This window comes from Glycine max, chromosome 8 (assembly GCF_000004515.6).
Source record: "Glycine max cultivar Williams 82 chromosome 8, Glycine_max_v4.0, whole genome shotgun sequence".
Taxonomy (NCBI): Eukaryota; Viridiplantae; Streptophyta; class Magnoliopsida; order Fabales; family Fabaceae; genus Glycine; species Glycine max.
This window is the reverse complement of record NC_038244.2, coordinates 13,563,918-13,579,823: the sequence shown is the minus strand read 5'-3', so window position 1 is coordinate 13,579,823 and position 15,906 is coordinate 13,563,918. Positions and strand designations below refer to the sequence as shown.

At 32.6% G+C, this 15,906-nt stretch overlaps 2 protein-coding genes and 1 pseudogene across 2 annotated transcripts; all 3 read right to left on the bottom strand.

The window, feature by feature from the left end:
- LOC102659647 (scopoletin 8-hydroxylase) lies at positions 1-3,580 on the bottom strand. Its single transcript, XM_006585350.4, has 3 exons — positions 3,002-3,580; positions 1,682-2,024; positions 1-357 (listed from the first exon to the last, which is right to left on the bottom strand). The coding sequence occupies exons 1-3, from the start codon at positions 3,502-3,504 to the stop codon at positions 103-105; spliced, it is 1,101 nt and encodes a 366-aa protein (XP_006585413.1). The 5' UTR covers positions 3,505-3,580; the 3' UTR covers positions 1-102.
- Positions 3,581-6,531: 2,951 nt separating this feature from the next.
- LOC100808169 (scopoletin 8-hydroxylase-like) lies at positions 6,532-8,933 on the bottom strand (annotated as a pseudogene).
- A 4,187-nt stretch (positions 8,934-13,120) lies between these two features.
- LOC100803722 (1-aminocyclopropane-1-carboxylate oxidase homolog 11-like) lies at positions 13,121-15,446 on the bottom strand. The gene is given in 3 exon segments (NM_001255509.2): positions 13,121-13,452; positions 13,993-14,335; positions 14,861-15,446. Coding segments are annotated over 3 exon segments (1,089 nt in total). The 5' UTR covers positions 15,361-15,446; the 3' UTR covers positions 13,121-13,206.
- Between the last annotated feature and the right edge of the window lie 460 nt (positions 15,447-15,906).

Here is a 15,906-nt window from a genome sequence, read left to right as displayed (position 1 = left end):
TTATACATAATCTTTTGAACTCATTATTATCAAATATTACTGAATATGTAACATGAAATGAAAAGGAAACAAAAATTTCATAGTTCTTATTCTTTATATTAGTTAGGCAGAGTTGATCCTTGCAAAATCAATAATCTTCTTCTTTCCTTCATGAGCATTTCCAAAGTACTTGCTCATGTAATCCTGCATTAGAACTTCCCTGTATCGAGCAAACCCAACATTCTTCACTGCCTCTGGAAATGGGCCAATCCTCTCTGTAGCTATAGGCAGAATAAATAATGGAACTGATACCCTGGCTCTGGTGCTAGTTGTTGTTGTTCGGTGTTCAGCACTCTTGTACTTCCCATTGCTCAGTATCTAATTATACATGTGAGACATTCAGGTTATAAAAAAGAGTTATTATAGGACATTAATATATGTTCACGATTTTAATTTTGATACAGTTTCTTTTAGAAGAATTTTGATACAGTTAATAAAGGAGTTCTTAGAATTTTGGTTCGGGTTTAACTAATTAAATCCTACTTATATACTTTAATGGAAATTTCTAAACATACTCCCTATCTCCTCTACTAAATGCACAACACTTATGAAATTTTTTTTTTCTTTCACAAAATTACCCAATTTTGAAAACTAAATTCCAAAAAATATAAAAATTTCAACTTTTGGAAACTACTTTCTGAATTTTTATGATGCTTTCTGGGAACTACTTCCTAGGAATGTTATAACGCTTTTCAGAATTAACTTCATCTTCGATGATGGTGTACTATAGGGAGGGATTCATCCGATATGGTGGTGTATTTGGAGGAATTGATTGCACTGAAAGTGAAAGGGTAAAAGTAGATTTTGGCGCCAAAGTCGATAAAGCGAAAGGAGTTGAGGACTGTGCAACACATGCGACAACAAAGGGGTGCATAGGGGAGGAATGGAATCGAGGGGGAGTGTAGCTAGAGGGGAGACTCTTAGACAATGATGTTTAGGAAGTCCTTCTTGTATTTTTTGACAAATCCATAAAATCCTTATTTTTGTTTTAGGAAAGCAAATTATGAAAAATGTTATAATTTAGTTTAGATTTAATTCAATTTTACAAAAATCGACTGACTTATAAATTGAAAATTATTCTTTATTTATATATTATAATTTAATTATGTCATTAGTCGATTTGAGATTTTTTACAAGAATACTGACAATATTATCAACATATTATTATTAGTTAGGATTTATCAAAATAACTATAAAATTAAAAGGGGAACTCAATTAAGTGAGAAGTGAGATCAACTAATTTTTTATGTTATTAGATTTCTCCTATTCGTATTTATAATTTTACATTATCAACTAGTTAAATAACACCCCCTAAATATATAACTCTTAATTAAGATAATTATCATTAATGACTTTCGTATAACAATCCAAAATCTGTTGAAAGTATAAAAAATCGTTATAATCATAACATCAGTATATATATTCCAACTAAATTCTATTTTCATTAGTTCTATATCTTGAGAAAATGATATCACCATATATTGAGAACTACTTAGGCGCTACAACATCAAAGGACACTTATATTAATTGAAAGCTTTTGAAATTGATGAGTTATAATTAGTCGCCAATCAAAAAGTGGATTTTAACTTAAAAATTGAGTTATTTACTTGAATATATCTTAGATTTCAAAGTTATATCAAACCTGTAAAATGTCACCAATATTGATGACTAGGGCTCCGGGGATAGGTGGAATTAATAACCACTCTTCTTTTCCAGCATCATTGTCTTCTTCCATTTTGACATATAAACCTCCAATTTCATCTTGGAGCAACACTGTAATAGTTCCCAAGTCTGAGTGGCGCCCTAGTCCTACTGTGAGCTCTGGATTTGGACATGGTGGGTAGTAGTTAAAGTTAACTACCTTATCACCCATAATTTGTTCAGTTTTTGAGTCATCTATTGTTACCCCAAGGTTACGTATCAAGATTTCCACGATGCCTCTAACCATCTTGGATGATAATTTCAAATACTCAAGCACTAGTTCCCTGAAATATACAAAGAGATTGTTTAGACCAAAACATGCATGGTATTGTAGAAACTGTTGTAATTTAGAGTGCGATTATTTAATTTTTCCCCCTTAAGAAAACATTTTTAAAATATGTTTGAAATGTCTCAATAAGTTTTTTTTTCTTTTAATGAAATAAAAATCCAAAAAAGTCTAATTGTAGATTTTGATTTATTTATTTTTATAAAAAAAAAACTAATTGTTTTTTTAGGAGACTAATTGTTGGTTCGATTGGTTGAAGAAAATATTTTATTATTTTTATTTCTGTTTTCATAAGTAATTATAAAAATGTTACTGTACTTTGTTTTCATTCCTTTTACTATTTTCAAGATTTTAAGCGGAGAAAGGGGAAAACAAAATATTATTATTTGCATGCTTTATTATATAAATTCTTAAAAAATAGTACTATATAAGTATTACTTGAAAATAAGAATGAAAATAGAAAATAATTCATGCCAAATAAACCACTTTTTAATTTTATTAAATGAAAATTCTTTTCTTCAAGGTTAATTAAATAAACAATCTCTTTCTTAACATTCTCAAGCATGACAATAAGTTATTCAAATATTTGATGAGTTGAGAAGTATTTAGAAATTATAGCACACTCTAAGTCTCTAGCACGATTCCTTTATATACTTTTTTATTACCAGTTAAAATATAAAAAATTATAAAATTACAAATGAAACTCAATAAATAAAAAGTGAAATATATTAAATTTTGTGATTTCTAATAAATTGTTTTCTAGAGGATGGCAGTATATTGATAGAGTAGTATGAACCACAAATATTTTTCTCAGATTACTAATGTAATTATATATTAAGACTCAAACTTAAGACTTCTATTTAATTTGGAATAACCTTACATGAACGTTGATCATCGGTTGCTATTATTTTTCTAACGTTTGATATAATAAAAGGGTATAATCTAGATAAAGATGCTACACAAGGTCTTGCGTACCTGCACAGATTAGGCCAATACTGAAGAGCTTCTTCGTCACTTCTATATATCATACTGATATAGTCCTTCCATTCCCATGTCTTCTCTTTCTCAGGTACAAAGCTAGTCGCAAGTCTTGTGACTGGCCCTGCTGGGCTAACTCCGGCGCGGTACAAAGTTTTCTTCTCTAGTGGCAAGCTGAAAAATTTGTGAGCTGTATGTTTAAGTGATTCCAATAACTCCAAAGGCACACCATGGTTCACCACCTGAAAGAAGCCAAGAGTCTCAGCTGCTCTAACAATCTCATCCACCACTTTCTCATGCTCTAACCCATTGAGCTTTGACAAGTCAATGGGTGGAGCATCACATGTCCTTGATTCTTGCTTGTTGATTCGCTCCTCGGGGGGTTGTATGTACCTATCTGGCACCTCTGGTAAACCTAAGTCTGACACACCCTTCACACCATTGCCCTCTCTAACCACAAAGTCATACAAGGAATTTGAAGTGTTGAAACTTAGAGCCATGACTAATTGAAGTTTGCTTATGGCTTATGCTAGTGTGAGATATATTAGGGACATTGCTGTGGTCCAGTGCCAATGGCTTAGTACTTATATATTATATGCTTCTCTGAATAAAGAAAAATCATTATATGTCCCACAATTGTTGCTTCAAGGTTTGCACAAGTTTTTTTATTAAATTAAAAAGCCGGCTACATAATTTAAAAAGGCAATCATATATTAGACGGTAGTATATTTTATGTAACACATAACTAACATGTCTATAGGATTGATGCAGTAGTATAGGGTCTCAATGTGTTCACACATGAAAAAATTATAGTGAAAAAATTATGTTTGATTTCATCTGTATATAAAATTTTGTAAAATCAATAATAATTATGTATCGCAATTAAAATTAATCTCTATCTCGATAAGTTGGATGTCACTGACCCATGTAACTATTAAATGCTGAACTTTGGAATGATGCAGAATTCCCGATTAATAAAAACAAAGGCAATAAACAAAATAAAAAATTCAAGTTTTACTTAAATAGGTTTGCAATCATGTAGAAAGGCTTATTTTTTGCATACTTGGAACTTGGAATTATCGAAAAGTCAATTCTCATGGCGATCGAAATCATGCAGATAAGTAGGCTTAACAAAAGAATCAAAACATGAGTTTGGAGATTTTTCCTACTTTATATGTTGTAGTATCATTTCCTTATTGTAAAATTATCTGTAAGAATAAAAAAAGAGAAAAAAATAGCAAGGACACAAAACTCTTTCAAAATAAATTGCAACTTTTACAAAATCAATGAGAAGTGTTTGAAGGAATAGAATATAAGCGTTCTTTAATTTCTGCCACATCCAATTATATGTCATCTTAAATCTTTTAGAGAGAGAATATGGACCCTAGTTCTGGATAATTTCACTCCATGGAATCAAATTTTGCTTCCTATGGATTTTAATGGTTGACTTAAAGTGATTGGCCTATGAGTGCTGAAAAGGTCTATGATTCTCACGTATGACAAATGGAAACCGATAGCATATATATATATATATAACAAATTAGATTTGATCAACCTAAAGACCAATACAAAGGTGTGTGACAACTATAAAGAAGATAACTTGCCTGTGTGATCCTGATGGAGACCTTGGGCATACGGTTATAATAGAAGGGCCAATAATGCTAGACACAAATTATGGAGAGAGTCTTCTACTCCAGGAAAAAGAAAAAGAGTGATGAGTGAGTGAAGGGTGAGTTGGCAGTTAATTGAGAGGCACTGGCAGGTAAAACAAATGCTACAGACAAGGATCATTAGGCTTATTTTCGGAAGAAATTATTAAGTGATATAGGATTATCAAGTCATTTATGATTTTGACTAATAATTATTAGACACGTAAATAATTTAATATTTTAAATTAATTTAAATTCCTTAAATTAAGGGATAATAAAATTATTTTTTATTAAATAGTTACTAAATTAATTTTGTTATTGTGTTTCATGATTATTGACAAAAATTACAAATAATATGGTGATTCTGGATTACGTAATAATTTCTCCAGTGAAGTTTTTGTTGACTATAGACCTTCCTTAAACAGGGCTACTATGTATTCTAAATAACTATCATGTACCTATTGTTGATGACCTCTTACATGAACTCTATGGAAGTAACAATTTTTCGAAGATGGATTCGAAATCTGGCTATCATCAAATCTAAATATGTGAGGACGACATCTCGAAAACAACTTTTCCGATCAAACAACGGACATCAATTATGAGTTTATGATATATGAATGACTTATTTTGACTTTTATTTACAAAGGTATGTGCTCGTGCTTTTTTATGACATTCTAATTTGTAGTCCAAATTGACAAATGCATTTGCTGCATCTTGAATCTGTTAATCAAGAAGTTTTGCTCCAACACTAAATTGAGGCAAATAAGAAGAAATCAGTTGAATACTTGGAACATATCATTTCTGGTCAAGCTGTCAAGGAGTGGTTGTTGATCCTGCAAAAGTTCAAGCTATATATTGGCCTGGTTAACTTAGTACCTAAATTTGCTAAGGGTGTGTGTGAATTTCATGGCATGATGGGTTATTACACAAAAAATCATGGTGGGCTATAGAAACTATGTCTTCCTCCCTTATCACTTCGACAAGCATAGATTTGGAGTTTGCTTTCAATTTCAACAGAAGTAACATTAAATGTTCTGTGATTGTTTTTTTTTTTTTTTGTCAGCAAAATAAAACATGGGTACAAGGGACACCCAATCCCTTTGATCTGCTTACATATTGTAGAAAGAGGAAGATAAGGCAAATGATATATAGCCTTAAATTCATTATTATCATATACTACTGACGATTCATGTTACATGAAATGTAAAGGAAACAAAAGTTTCCTAGTTCTTGTTCTTTATACTAGTTAGGCAGAGTTGATCCTTGCAAAATCAAGTGACTTCTTTCCATCAAGAGCATTCGCTGAGTAGTTTTTCATGTAATCTTTGATCTAGTGAGACCTCGAGCCTACCTATCAAGATTTTCACAATGTCTCTAACCAACTTGCAAGATAACTTCAAATACCCAAGTGCTACTTCACTGAAAATATAGAAAGAAATTAAATACTTTAGACCAATACATGGTATTGTGGACCAACATTAAGTTGGTTCAAGTGGAACTGGACTGAAATTCCTTAAGTAAGGTATCAATTCGAGTCTTTTACATGGAAAGATTATGATTGGAGGGAAAACCCTACTAAGGACCTATTTGAGTAAAATTCTTCAAAAGTACTTATTAGTCAACAGTGTAAAAACAATTATACTGACACTGCAGTACAAGTTTATTAAGCTTGTAAATCATTCAAATGTATGATACATTGAGGGGGTAATATAGGGAGAGAGTAGAGCAGAAGTGAGGTCTTACTTGCATTAATTAGGCCAATATTGAAAAGCTTCGTCATCACTACTATATACCATACTGATATAGATTTTCCATTCCAAGGCCTTCTCTTTCTCGGGCACAAAACTAGTCCCATATTTTACCTTATGGCTTGGGCTCACCCCAGTGCAGCAAAAATATATAACTAGTTGATTTGGATTTAAATTTGATTAATTTGTTTGAGCAAATAATATTTAAACATAAGATTTCGCTTGATTAATAACAAGTTCTCAAGTATCTTCAATTAGTTTGTATAAAAGACACTAAACTACTGATCATGAGTAATTTTGTGGTTACCCAAGTGTCATGTTTGAACTTTGGACTTTGTTTTCAATTTCAAGGAATGTGATTTGAAATGTAGCGTATTAGTGTTGGATCTGCATGTATTTTTGCAGAAAGAGAAAGATATGGCCAATGTTGATATATAACCTTGAATTCATTATTATCAGATACTGAAGATTCATGTAACATGAAATGAAAAGGAAACAAAAATTTCATAGTTCTTATTCTTTATACTAGTTATGCAGAGTTGATCCTTGCAAAATCAAGAGTCTTATTTCCTTGATGAGCATTCCCAAAGAAGTTTTTAGTGTAATCCTGCATTGCAACTTCCCTGTATTGAGCAAACCCATCATTCTTCACTGCCTCTGGCAATGGGCCAATCCTCTCTGTAGCTATAGGCAGAGTAAACAATGGAACTGAAACCCTGGCTTTGATGCTTGTTGTTTTTGTTCGGTGTTCAGCACTCTTGTACTTCCCATTGCTCAGTATCTTACATGTGACATAGATAGTTTTACCGGAAAGAGTTAGTATAGTACATTGATATCTGTTCATGAGTTTAATTTTGAATTTATGTTAATAGAAGAATGCTAGAAACATACTATCTAACATACTTACACTTTTTAAGACACATTTTATTATGGGTTAAAATTGATTAAAAATAGAAAAATTACAAAATTAAAAGAAATAATGTTTTCAAAAGAGTGTTGGTATTAATAATTTTACATTATCAACTGATTAAATAACACCTTAAATATAACTTTAAAATGATTATCATAAAAGTCAATGACTTGATAATCCAAAATTTATTAAAAGTATAATTTTTGTTACAAGATCTGTTCCAATTAAATTCTATTTTCATTAGTTCTACATCTTGAGAAAATGATATTACCCCTCAAATGACGTTTACATTAGTGAAAGCTTTTGAAAAGAGTTATTAACCGCCAATCAAAAAGTAGGTTTTAACTTCCAATTGCAATTTCTAAATCTAAAATTTGAGTTATTTACTTGAATCTCAGATTTCAAGATACCAAACCTCTAAAATATCACCAATGTTGATGACCAGGGCTCCAGGGATTGGTGGAATTTCCAACCACTCTCCTTTTCCAGCATCATTTTCTTCTTCCATTTTAACATATAAGCCTCCAATTTCATCTTGGAGCAACGCTGTAATGGTTCCCAAGTCCGAGTGGCGCCCTACACCTACTGTGAGCTCTGGATTTGGAAATGGTGGGTAGTAGTTCATGTTAACTATCTTCACACCCAGGATTAATTTTTGAGTCATCTGGTGACACCCCAAGCTTACTTATCAAGATTTTGACAATGCCTCTAACCATCTTGTGTGATAATTTCAAATACTCAAGTGCTACTTCCCTGAAATATACAAAGAAATACTTTAGACCAAAATCATGAGTGAAACTCAATAAAATAAATAAGAAGTGAGACTTACCAAATTTTTTGATTTCCAACATTATTTAGTCAATAGTAGTATGTTAAGAGTGTTAGAAAGTGTGTTTAGTATTTTCTAATATTTGATATATTGGCAGGCATAATTTATAGAGGCTAGAAGGTCTTACCTGCACTGATTAGGCCAATTCTGAAGAGCATCTTCATCACTAGTATGTACCATACTGATAAAGTCCTTCCATTCCCATGTCTTCTATTTCTCAGGCACAAAGCTAGACCTAAGTTTTGTGACTAGGCCTGGCCTAATTGCTGTGCGGAACACCGCTTTCTTCTCTTGTGGCAAGTTGAAGAATGTGTGAGCTGCATCTTTAAGTGATTCCAATAGCTCCAAAGGCACACCATGATTCACCACCTGAAAGAAGCCAAGAGTTTCAGATGCTCTTACAATCTCATCCACCACTTTCTCATGCTCAGGTCCATTTAGCTTTGACAAGTCAATGGGTGGAGCATCACATGTCCTTGAATCTTGCTTGTCGATTCATTCCTCTGCGGGTTGTATGTACCTCTCTGGCAACTCTGATAAACCTAAATCTGCCACGCCTTTAACACCATTGCCCTCTCTAATCTCAAAGTCATACAAGGAATTTGAAGAGTTGAAACTTAGAGCCATGGCTGAGTGAAGTTTGTTTCTGGCTTCTGCTAGTGTAAATACAGGACAAATTGCTATGATCTACCAAAGGCATAGAGTCCCTTTATATATAATATAGATAGATTGTTCTGCTAGGAGCTGCTACACTTAATAATGAAATAAGGCGTTATATGTTCCATACAATTTGCTAATTCAGGGCTTTGAAGAAGTAAATGTATTAAAATAAAATGGCGGCTGGAAGAAGTATAAACATTTTTAAAAGGCAACCAATGTTACACTGTAGTATATTTTATGTAATATGGAACTAACATGTCTAGATACTAATCAATTAAAGTCTGAACTTAGGAATGGTCTAGATCAATAAAAACACTCAATAAACAACATAAAAAGGAATTTAAATTTGATTTATAAATAAGATTGCAATCATGTAGAAAGGTTTAATTTTTCTTACTTTGAACTTTTGGAATTATCGAAAGTCAATTCTCATGGCGATCGAAACCATGCAGATAAAGTAGGTTTAACAAAAGAATCAGAACAAGATTTTGGAGATTTTTCCGAATTTATATTTGAGTATCATTTTCTTATTGTAAAATCTTCTGTAAAAAAAAAAGAGAAAAAAGAAATACTATGGACGCACAAGTTTTTCAAAACTAATTGTAACTTTTACAAAAATCAGCTTGAGTGAGAAGAGTTTTCTGTTCTATAGTCAATTCGAAGTTTCAGGAATAGAAAATCAGCATTCTTTCTAGCATATCCAATTATACGGCCATCTTGAATCTTATAGAGAGAGAATATGGACCCTAGTTCTGGATAATTTTACCCTATGGAATCAATTTTTGCTTCCAATGGATTCTAATGGTTGACTCAATCAATTAATGTGATTGTCCTATGAGTGCTGAAAGTTCTATGATTCTCACGCATGCCAAATGGAAAAACCCATAGCATATTTAACAATGGAAAATGGTCTTTATTGGGAGACACAAAATTATATTGCTCATGATTTTTTTTGCGCTATCCTGTGATCTCTGTAATAAATAATTTCTCCTTTAGTTCCTCAATCAATGCCTTAAGGCACTGATTAACAAGACCCTTTAACAGTTAGTGTGTTATACGGGTTTGGTCCTGAGAGGAACTATTCATATGCAATCAAGCTGCATGAAAGACAGAATTTAGTCTAAGTAAGACCATACTGATATCCTCACAATCACAAAGAGGGAATTGAGAGGCACGTAAAAGAAGGATAACACTTAGAGGCAGTGTTAAGATGGAATTGATCGCCTTACAGTAAAACGAATGCTATAGAGTACAAACAGGGATCATAAGGCCGAGAACTAGCCCTTTTTTAGTCTTGCAATTATTGGATAAAAAAGAAGGATCACACTTGGAGGCTGTGTTAAGTGTTAACTATAGGTCCTTAAACAGGGCTACTATTCTATATAGATAAGTATCCTATACGGCTATACCTATTGTTGATGAGTTCTTAGTTGAACTCTACGGAAGTACTAACTATTTTTCAAAGATGGATTTGAAATTGGGCTATCATCAAATCTGAATTTGTGAGGAGGAGAACTCATAAACAACTTTTCAATCACACAAGGGACATTATGAATTTATGATATCTAGTGATGTTGCAAGTTCCACAAAAACTTGTAATGAATGAGTTTGCAAGTTCCTCAAAAACTTGTTATGAAGAAAGGGTTTGTAAGTTCCACAAAAAACTTATAATAATGAAGATGATGTACAAGGATTTATAATTTTGTCCATAAAAACTTGTAATGATCATGAATAAAACATCCAAGAAGCTCCTCTACACAAAATATATCTTTTTCTTCTACAAATATCAGTTGCTCGTGCTATTTTATGACATTCTAATTAATAGCCCAGATTGACAAATGTGCATTTCTGCATCTTGAATTTGTTTTAGAAGTTTTGCTCCAACACCAATTTTAGGCAAAAAAGAAGAAATTTCATATTGGGAAGCAATCAGTTGAATACTTGGAACATATCCTGCAAAAGTTCAAGGCTTCTAGCTATACATATTAGACTGGTTAGTACCTAAATTTGTTAAGAGGGCGTGTGAATTTCTTGGCTTGACAAGTTATTGCAAAAAAATTGTGGTGGACTATGGGAAAAATTGTTAAGCCCCTGACAGAGCTTACCAAAAAGGATAATTTTCAAGGGGACCAGTGGCAATGGAAGCCTTGGTTCGACTTAAAGATACTATGACTTCCTCCCTTGGCCCTTCGAGACTTTGACAAGCATAGATTTGGAGTCTGTTTTCAATTTCAACAGATGTAACATTAAATGTTGTGTAATTGTGTTTGATCTGCTTACATATTCTAGAAAGAAGATAAGGCAAATTATATATAGCCTTGAATTCATCATTATCAATTTATCATCATATACTATTGAAGACTCATGTTACATTAAATGTAAAGAAAACAATAATTTCTTAGTTGTTATTCTTAATTTATACTAGTTAGGCAGAGTTGATCCTTGCAAAATCAAACTTCTTTCCATCAAGAGCATTCGCTGAGTAGTTCTTCATGTAATCTTTGATCAGAATTTCCCTATATTGGGCCAACCCATCATTTTTCACCACCTCTGGCAATGGACCAATCTTCTCTGTAGCCATAGGCAGAATAAACACTGGAACTGATACTCTTGCTTTGGTGTTAGTTGCCCTTGTTCGGTGTTCGGCACTATTGTACTTCCCATTGCTCAGTATCTTACATTTAACATAGAGACAGGATTATTAGAAATTGTTAGTATAGTACATTGGTATATGTTCATTAGTTTTATATCAAATGAACTTGTATCAAGTGAAAGCTTTTGAAATATGATTTATTATTAACTGCTAATAAAAAAGAATGTTTTAACTTCTAATTCTATTTTACAACTCAAATCATGGACATAATTTTAATTACTCGGTAAAAACTTTTATACTCACGGAACGGTACAAGTAGGGATGTGAAAAAACCAATTCGGAAAAAAAAAACAAACTGGTTTCAAACTGATTTTAGCAGTTTGGATTTTAAACCAAATTTGAGAATTGATTTTCAAAACTAGTTTAGAGTTGAATTGATTTTTAAAAACTAGCTTCGAACCATTTTTAAATTGATTTAAGAACTGAATCAATTTTGAACTAATTTATAAATTATCTTTTTCTTTAAAAAAACTATCCTGATTTTTTTTAAAATAATTTGATTATAAGTGAATTAAACCGATTTTAAAACCAATTCGGTTCGAACCATACTTATTTAAAAAAATAGTTCAGTTAAAAAATTAGTTCGGTACATTTCAGAAATGGTTCAATTCAAACCGGTTTATATGCACATCCCTGTGTACAATTCTACTCGTAAGTCATTCAAATGTTTGACATATTGAGCGGGTAATATATATAGAGAGAGAGAGAGAGCTGAGTATAGAAGTGAGGTCTTACTTGCACTGATTAGGCCAATATTGAAGAGCTTATTCATCACTACTATATACCATACGGATATAGTCTTTCCATTCCAAGGCCTTCTCTTTCTTAGGCACAAAGCTAGTCCCATATTTTACCATATTTAGGGCTAGGGCTCACCCCAGTGCAGTAAACAGCTTTCTTTTCTGGTGGCAAACTGAAGAATGTGTGTGCTGCATCTTTAAGTGATTCCAACAGCTCCAAAGGCACTAACCACAAAGTATACAAGGAATTTGAAGTGTTGAAACTTAGAGCCATGGCTAAGTGAAGTTTGTTTATGGCTTTGCTAGTGTGAGATATAGGGCAAATTGTTGTCATGCAGTGCCAAATGCCATGTTCCTGTATACGTATATATATTATATATTATAGATCATAGATTGTCTGGCATGCAGGGCTTTGAATGTATTAAATTAAAAACTAAAAATTAAGGTGGGTTGAAGAAGATAGCGTATTAAGAAGGCAACGTAATCTTATCATGTACGAAAAGTCTGGAGTTTTTTCCCACTTAGAATTTGAGTTTCATTTTTCCTTATTTTAAAACTCTCTGTCAGAAACAAAAGGAACGAAAGACTATAGGACACAGAAAAGTCTTTCAAAATGAATTACAACTTTTAGGAAGTTGTGTTTGATTTGAAATATTATTGATATTTTACTTCGAAATGGAGATCAAATTTAGCCTTTTCAACTCATAGTTGGCAAAAAGAGGAAAACAAAATTTTGATTTTCTTTGTCACACCTTAATTCTGCACTCATTCTATATATGTTTTCCATCTTTCTTTCTTTCTTCATTTTGAATCGCATCCATCATTTTCATTTTCATTTTTTTTTATCTCTCTTCTTTCTTTAAGCTAAGGTGTATAAAGATTAACCAAACCATATCTTTACCTTTATTAGTTATTAGTGACATATAGCCTCAATATTGAAGGTTTTATTCATTAAACATGAAATGAAAAAGGAAATACAAACATCTCAATTCTTATATTATTGATACAAACTAGTTGATCCTTGCAAAATCAAGAGACTTCTTTCCAGCATGAGCATTCCCAAAGAAGTTGTTCATGTAGTCCTGGAGCACAACTTCCCTGTAACGGGCCAAACCATCTTTCTTCACCACCTCTGGCAATGGACCTATCCTGTCTGTAGCTATTGGCATAGTAAACACTGGAACTGATACCCTGGATTGGGTGCTAGTTGTCCTAACTCGGTGTTCAGCACTCTTATACTTCCCATTGCTCAGTATCTTACATTAACACAAGTTGTCAGAAAAAGAAAATAGTTTGTGCACCAAGAGTGAAAAGATATTCAATTATAATCTATTATGTAAGATGATAGCTAGGGTGAGTCCCCGGAAAAGCTCACATAGTTGGCTTAAGACTTAAATAATATAAAAGGATAATATTTAAGTCTTAAGTCACTTATATGAGTCTTTCAAGTCAGATCCACCCTAACAAAGGGTGATTAGTTTATTGACCTGACAATAATTAATTTAAAAATGTTTGAATAATAGTTTTTAACTGATTGATAGTGTAAAAAAAATTACAATAATAATACATGCTTATTAAACTCTCATTTATTACTGGTATGTGCTCATTTGTTTTATTCTTGAATAAAATGATGTTGTTACTAGCTATATTATGATAGTTTAGGCTTCAACCCATGAAATGATACTTATAGTAAGTGAAAAAAAAAACTAAAATGAGTTAATTATTACCTTACAAAATTTGAGTTATTTCTAAAATTTGAGTTATCTATTTAAATCTTGGATTTGAGGATATCAAACCTGTATAGTATCACCAATATTGATGACAAGAGCTCCAGGGATTGGTGGAATTTCCAACCACTCTCCTTTTCCAGCATCCTCATCTTCTTCCACTTTGACATACAAGCCTCCAATGCCATCTTGGAGTAGCACTGTGATAGCTCCCATGTCAGAGTGACGCCCTACACCCACTGTGAGCTCTGGATTTGGGCATGCTGGGTAGTAGTTCATGTTAACCATCTTCAGACCAAGAAGGCCCTCGATTTTTGAATCATCTAGGGCTACCCCGAGCTTACTTATCAAGGCTTCCACAATGTCTCTAACCATCTTAGATGATAACTTCAAATACTCAAGTGCAACTTCCCTGAAAATATAAAAAGAAATAATATGGACTCTTGGTGTTATTTCCGACACTTTTAATCAATTTCTTATGATATCGTAACTTCATATAGTATGGCAATAAATCATGAATAAACAACCAGAGTCAGTGACTACCAGGATGTTAGCTAGTAGTTACTGTCATTGAATAAAAGATAAAATTCTAATTTTAAATCAAATACTTTGAAGGGAAGTGAGAAATTAGAGAGGAGGGGGTTCACATATAAAAGAAAAGTTGAGAAAAAAATATATAAAATTAATATAATTATTTATAATTTCGTCAAAGTTAGGAGTGCATTTGCACACCTGACATGAACATAAGTCTACCACTGAAGACAGTGCATGTTTATAAACTCGTAAATCATTCAAATATTAATTTTTATACAGTGAGGGAGTAATATATATATATATATATATATATATATATATATATATATATATATATATATATATATAAAGAGAGAGAGAGAGAGAGAGAGAGAGAGAGTAAAGTAGAAGGAAGATCATATACTTGCACTGATTCGGCCAGTGTTGAAGAGCTTCTTCATCACTACTATATACCATACTAATATAGTCTTTCCATTCCAAGGCCTTCTCTTTCTCTGGCACAAAGCTAGTCCCATATTTTACCCTAGGGCTAGGGCTGACCCCAGTGCAGTAAACAGCTTTCTTCTCTGGTGGCAAACTGAAGAATGTGTGAGCTGCATCTTTAAGTGATTCCAATAACTCCAAAGGCACACCATGATTCACCACCTGAAAGAAGCCAAGAGTCTCAGCAGCTCTAGCAATCTCATCCACCACTTTCTCATGATCTGGTCCATTGAGCTTTGACAAGTCAATGGGTGGAGCATCACATGTCCTTGAATCTTGCTTGTTGATTCGTTCCTGTGGATGTTGTTTGTACCTTTCTGGCACCTCTGATACACCCAAGTCTACCAAACCTTTCACGCCATTGCCTTCTCTCACCACAAAATCATACAAGGAATTTGAGGAGTTGAAACTTGGAGACATGGCTAAGTGAAGTTTGGTTATGGAATAATTAATATGGTTTTTGCAAGTGTAAGGTACAGTGGAAATTGCTACGATTCAATGCCGCCAAAGCCTAAAGGCCTAGCTAGTTCCTATATATAATGGAATAACGTGTGGTAGGTATTGCTGTTTTAAATAAATAAAAACTCATCTGTTGGGCAAGATTCAGGGCATCGAAGAAAGTAAACGTATTAAAAAGGCAACCATTAGGTTTTGACTTTAGAGAGTATTAGTGTATTATATACATAATAAGTATCTTACATTTCTAACAGCGACACTAATTAAATACTGGAATCAACGTAATGGGATTTAAATAAAATAGAAGTAGCAGGAACTAAGATTCAAGAATAGGAGAAACGCATGAAGAAAGACACAGCGGTAGGTGATTTATTTAATTATTGGCTTAAATATATTTTAAGTTGGTGTAAAAAGCTTCGTCTGGTTTTAATTCTTGCAAGAAAATTGTTACTTTTAATCCTGATATTTTCTTAGTATTTTTTCTTATTTCCTATCATTAACTAGAACGTT

What these genes read in the sequence shown, in the direction of transcription:
- LOC102659647 (XM_006585350.4), bottom strand. Translation starts at nt 3,504, where the DNA reads ATGGCTCTAAGTTTCAACACTTCAAATTCCTTGTATGACTTTGTGGTT. An exon ending in TATTGGCCTAATCTGTGCAG is followed by an intron (nt 2,025 to 3,001) that starts GTACGCAAGACC and finishes TGTATATTTCAG; the next exon opens with GGAACTAGTGCTTGAGTATT. An exon ending in ATATTGGTGACATTTTACAG is followed by an intron (nt 358 to 1,681) that starts GTTTGATATAAC and finishes ATGTATAATTAG; the next exon opens with ATACTGAGCAATGGGAAGTA.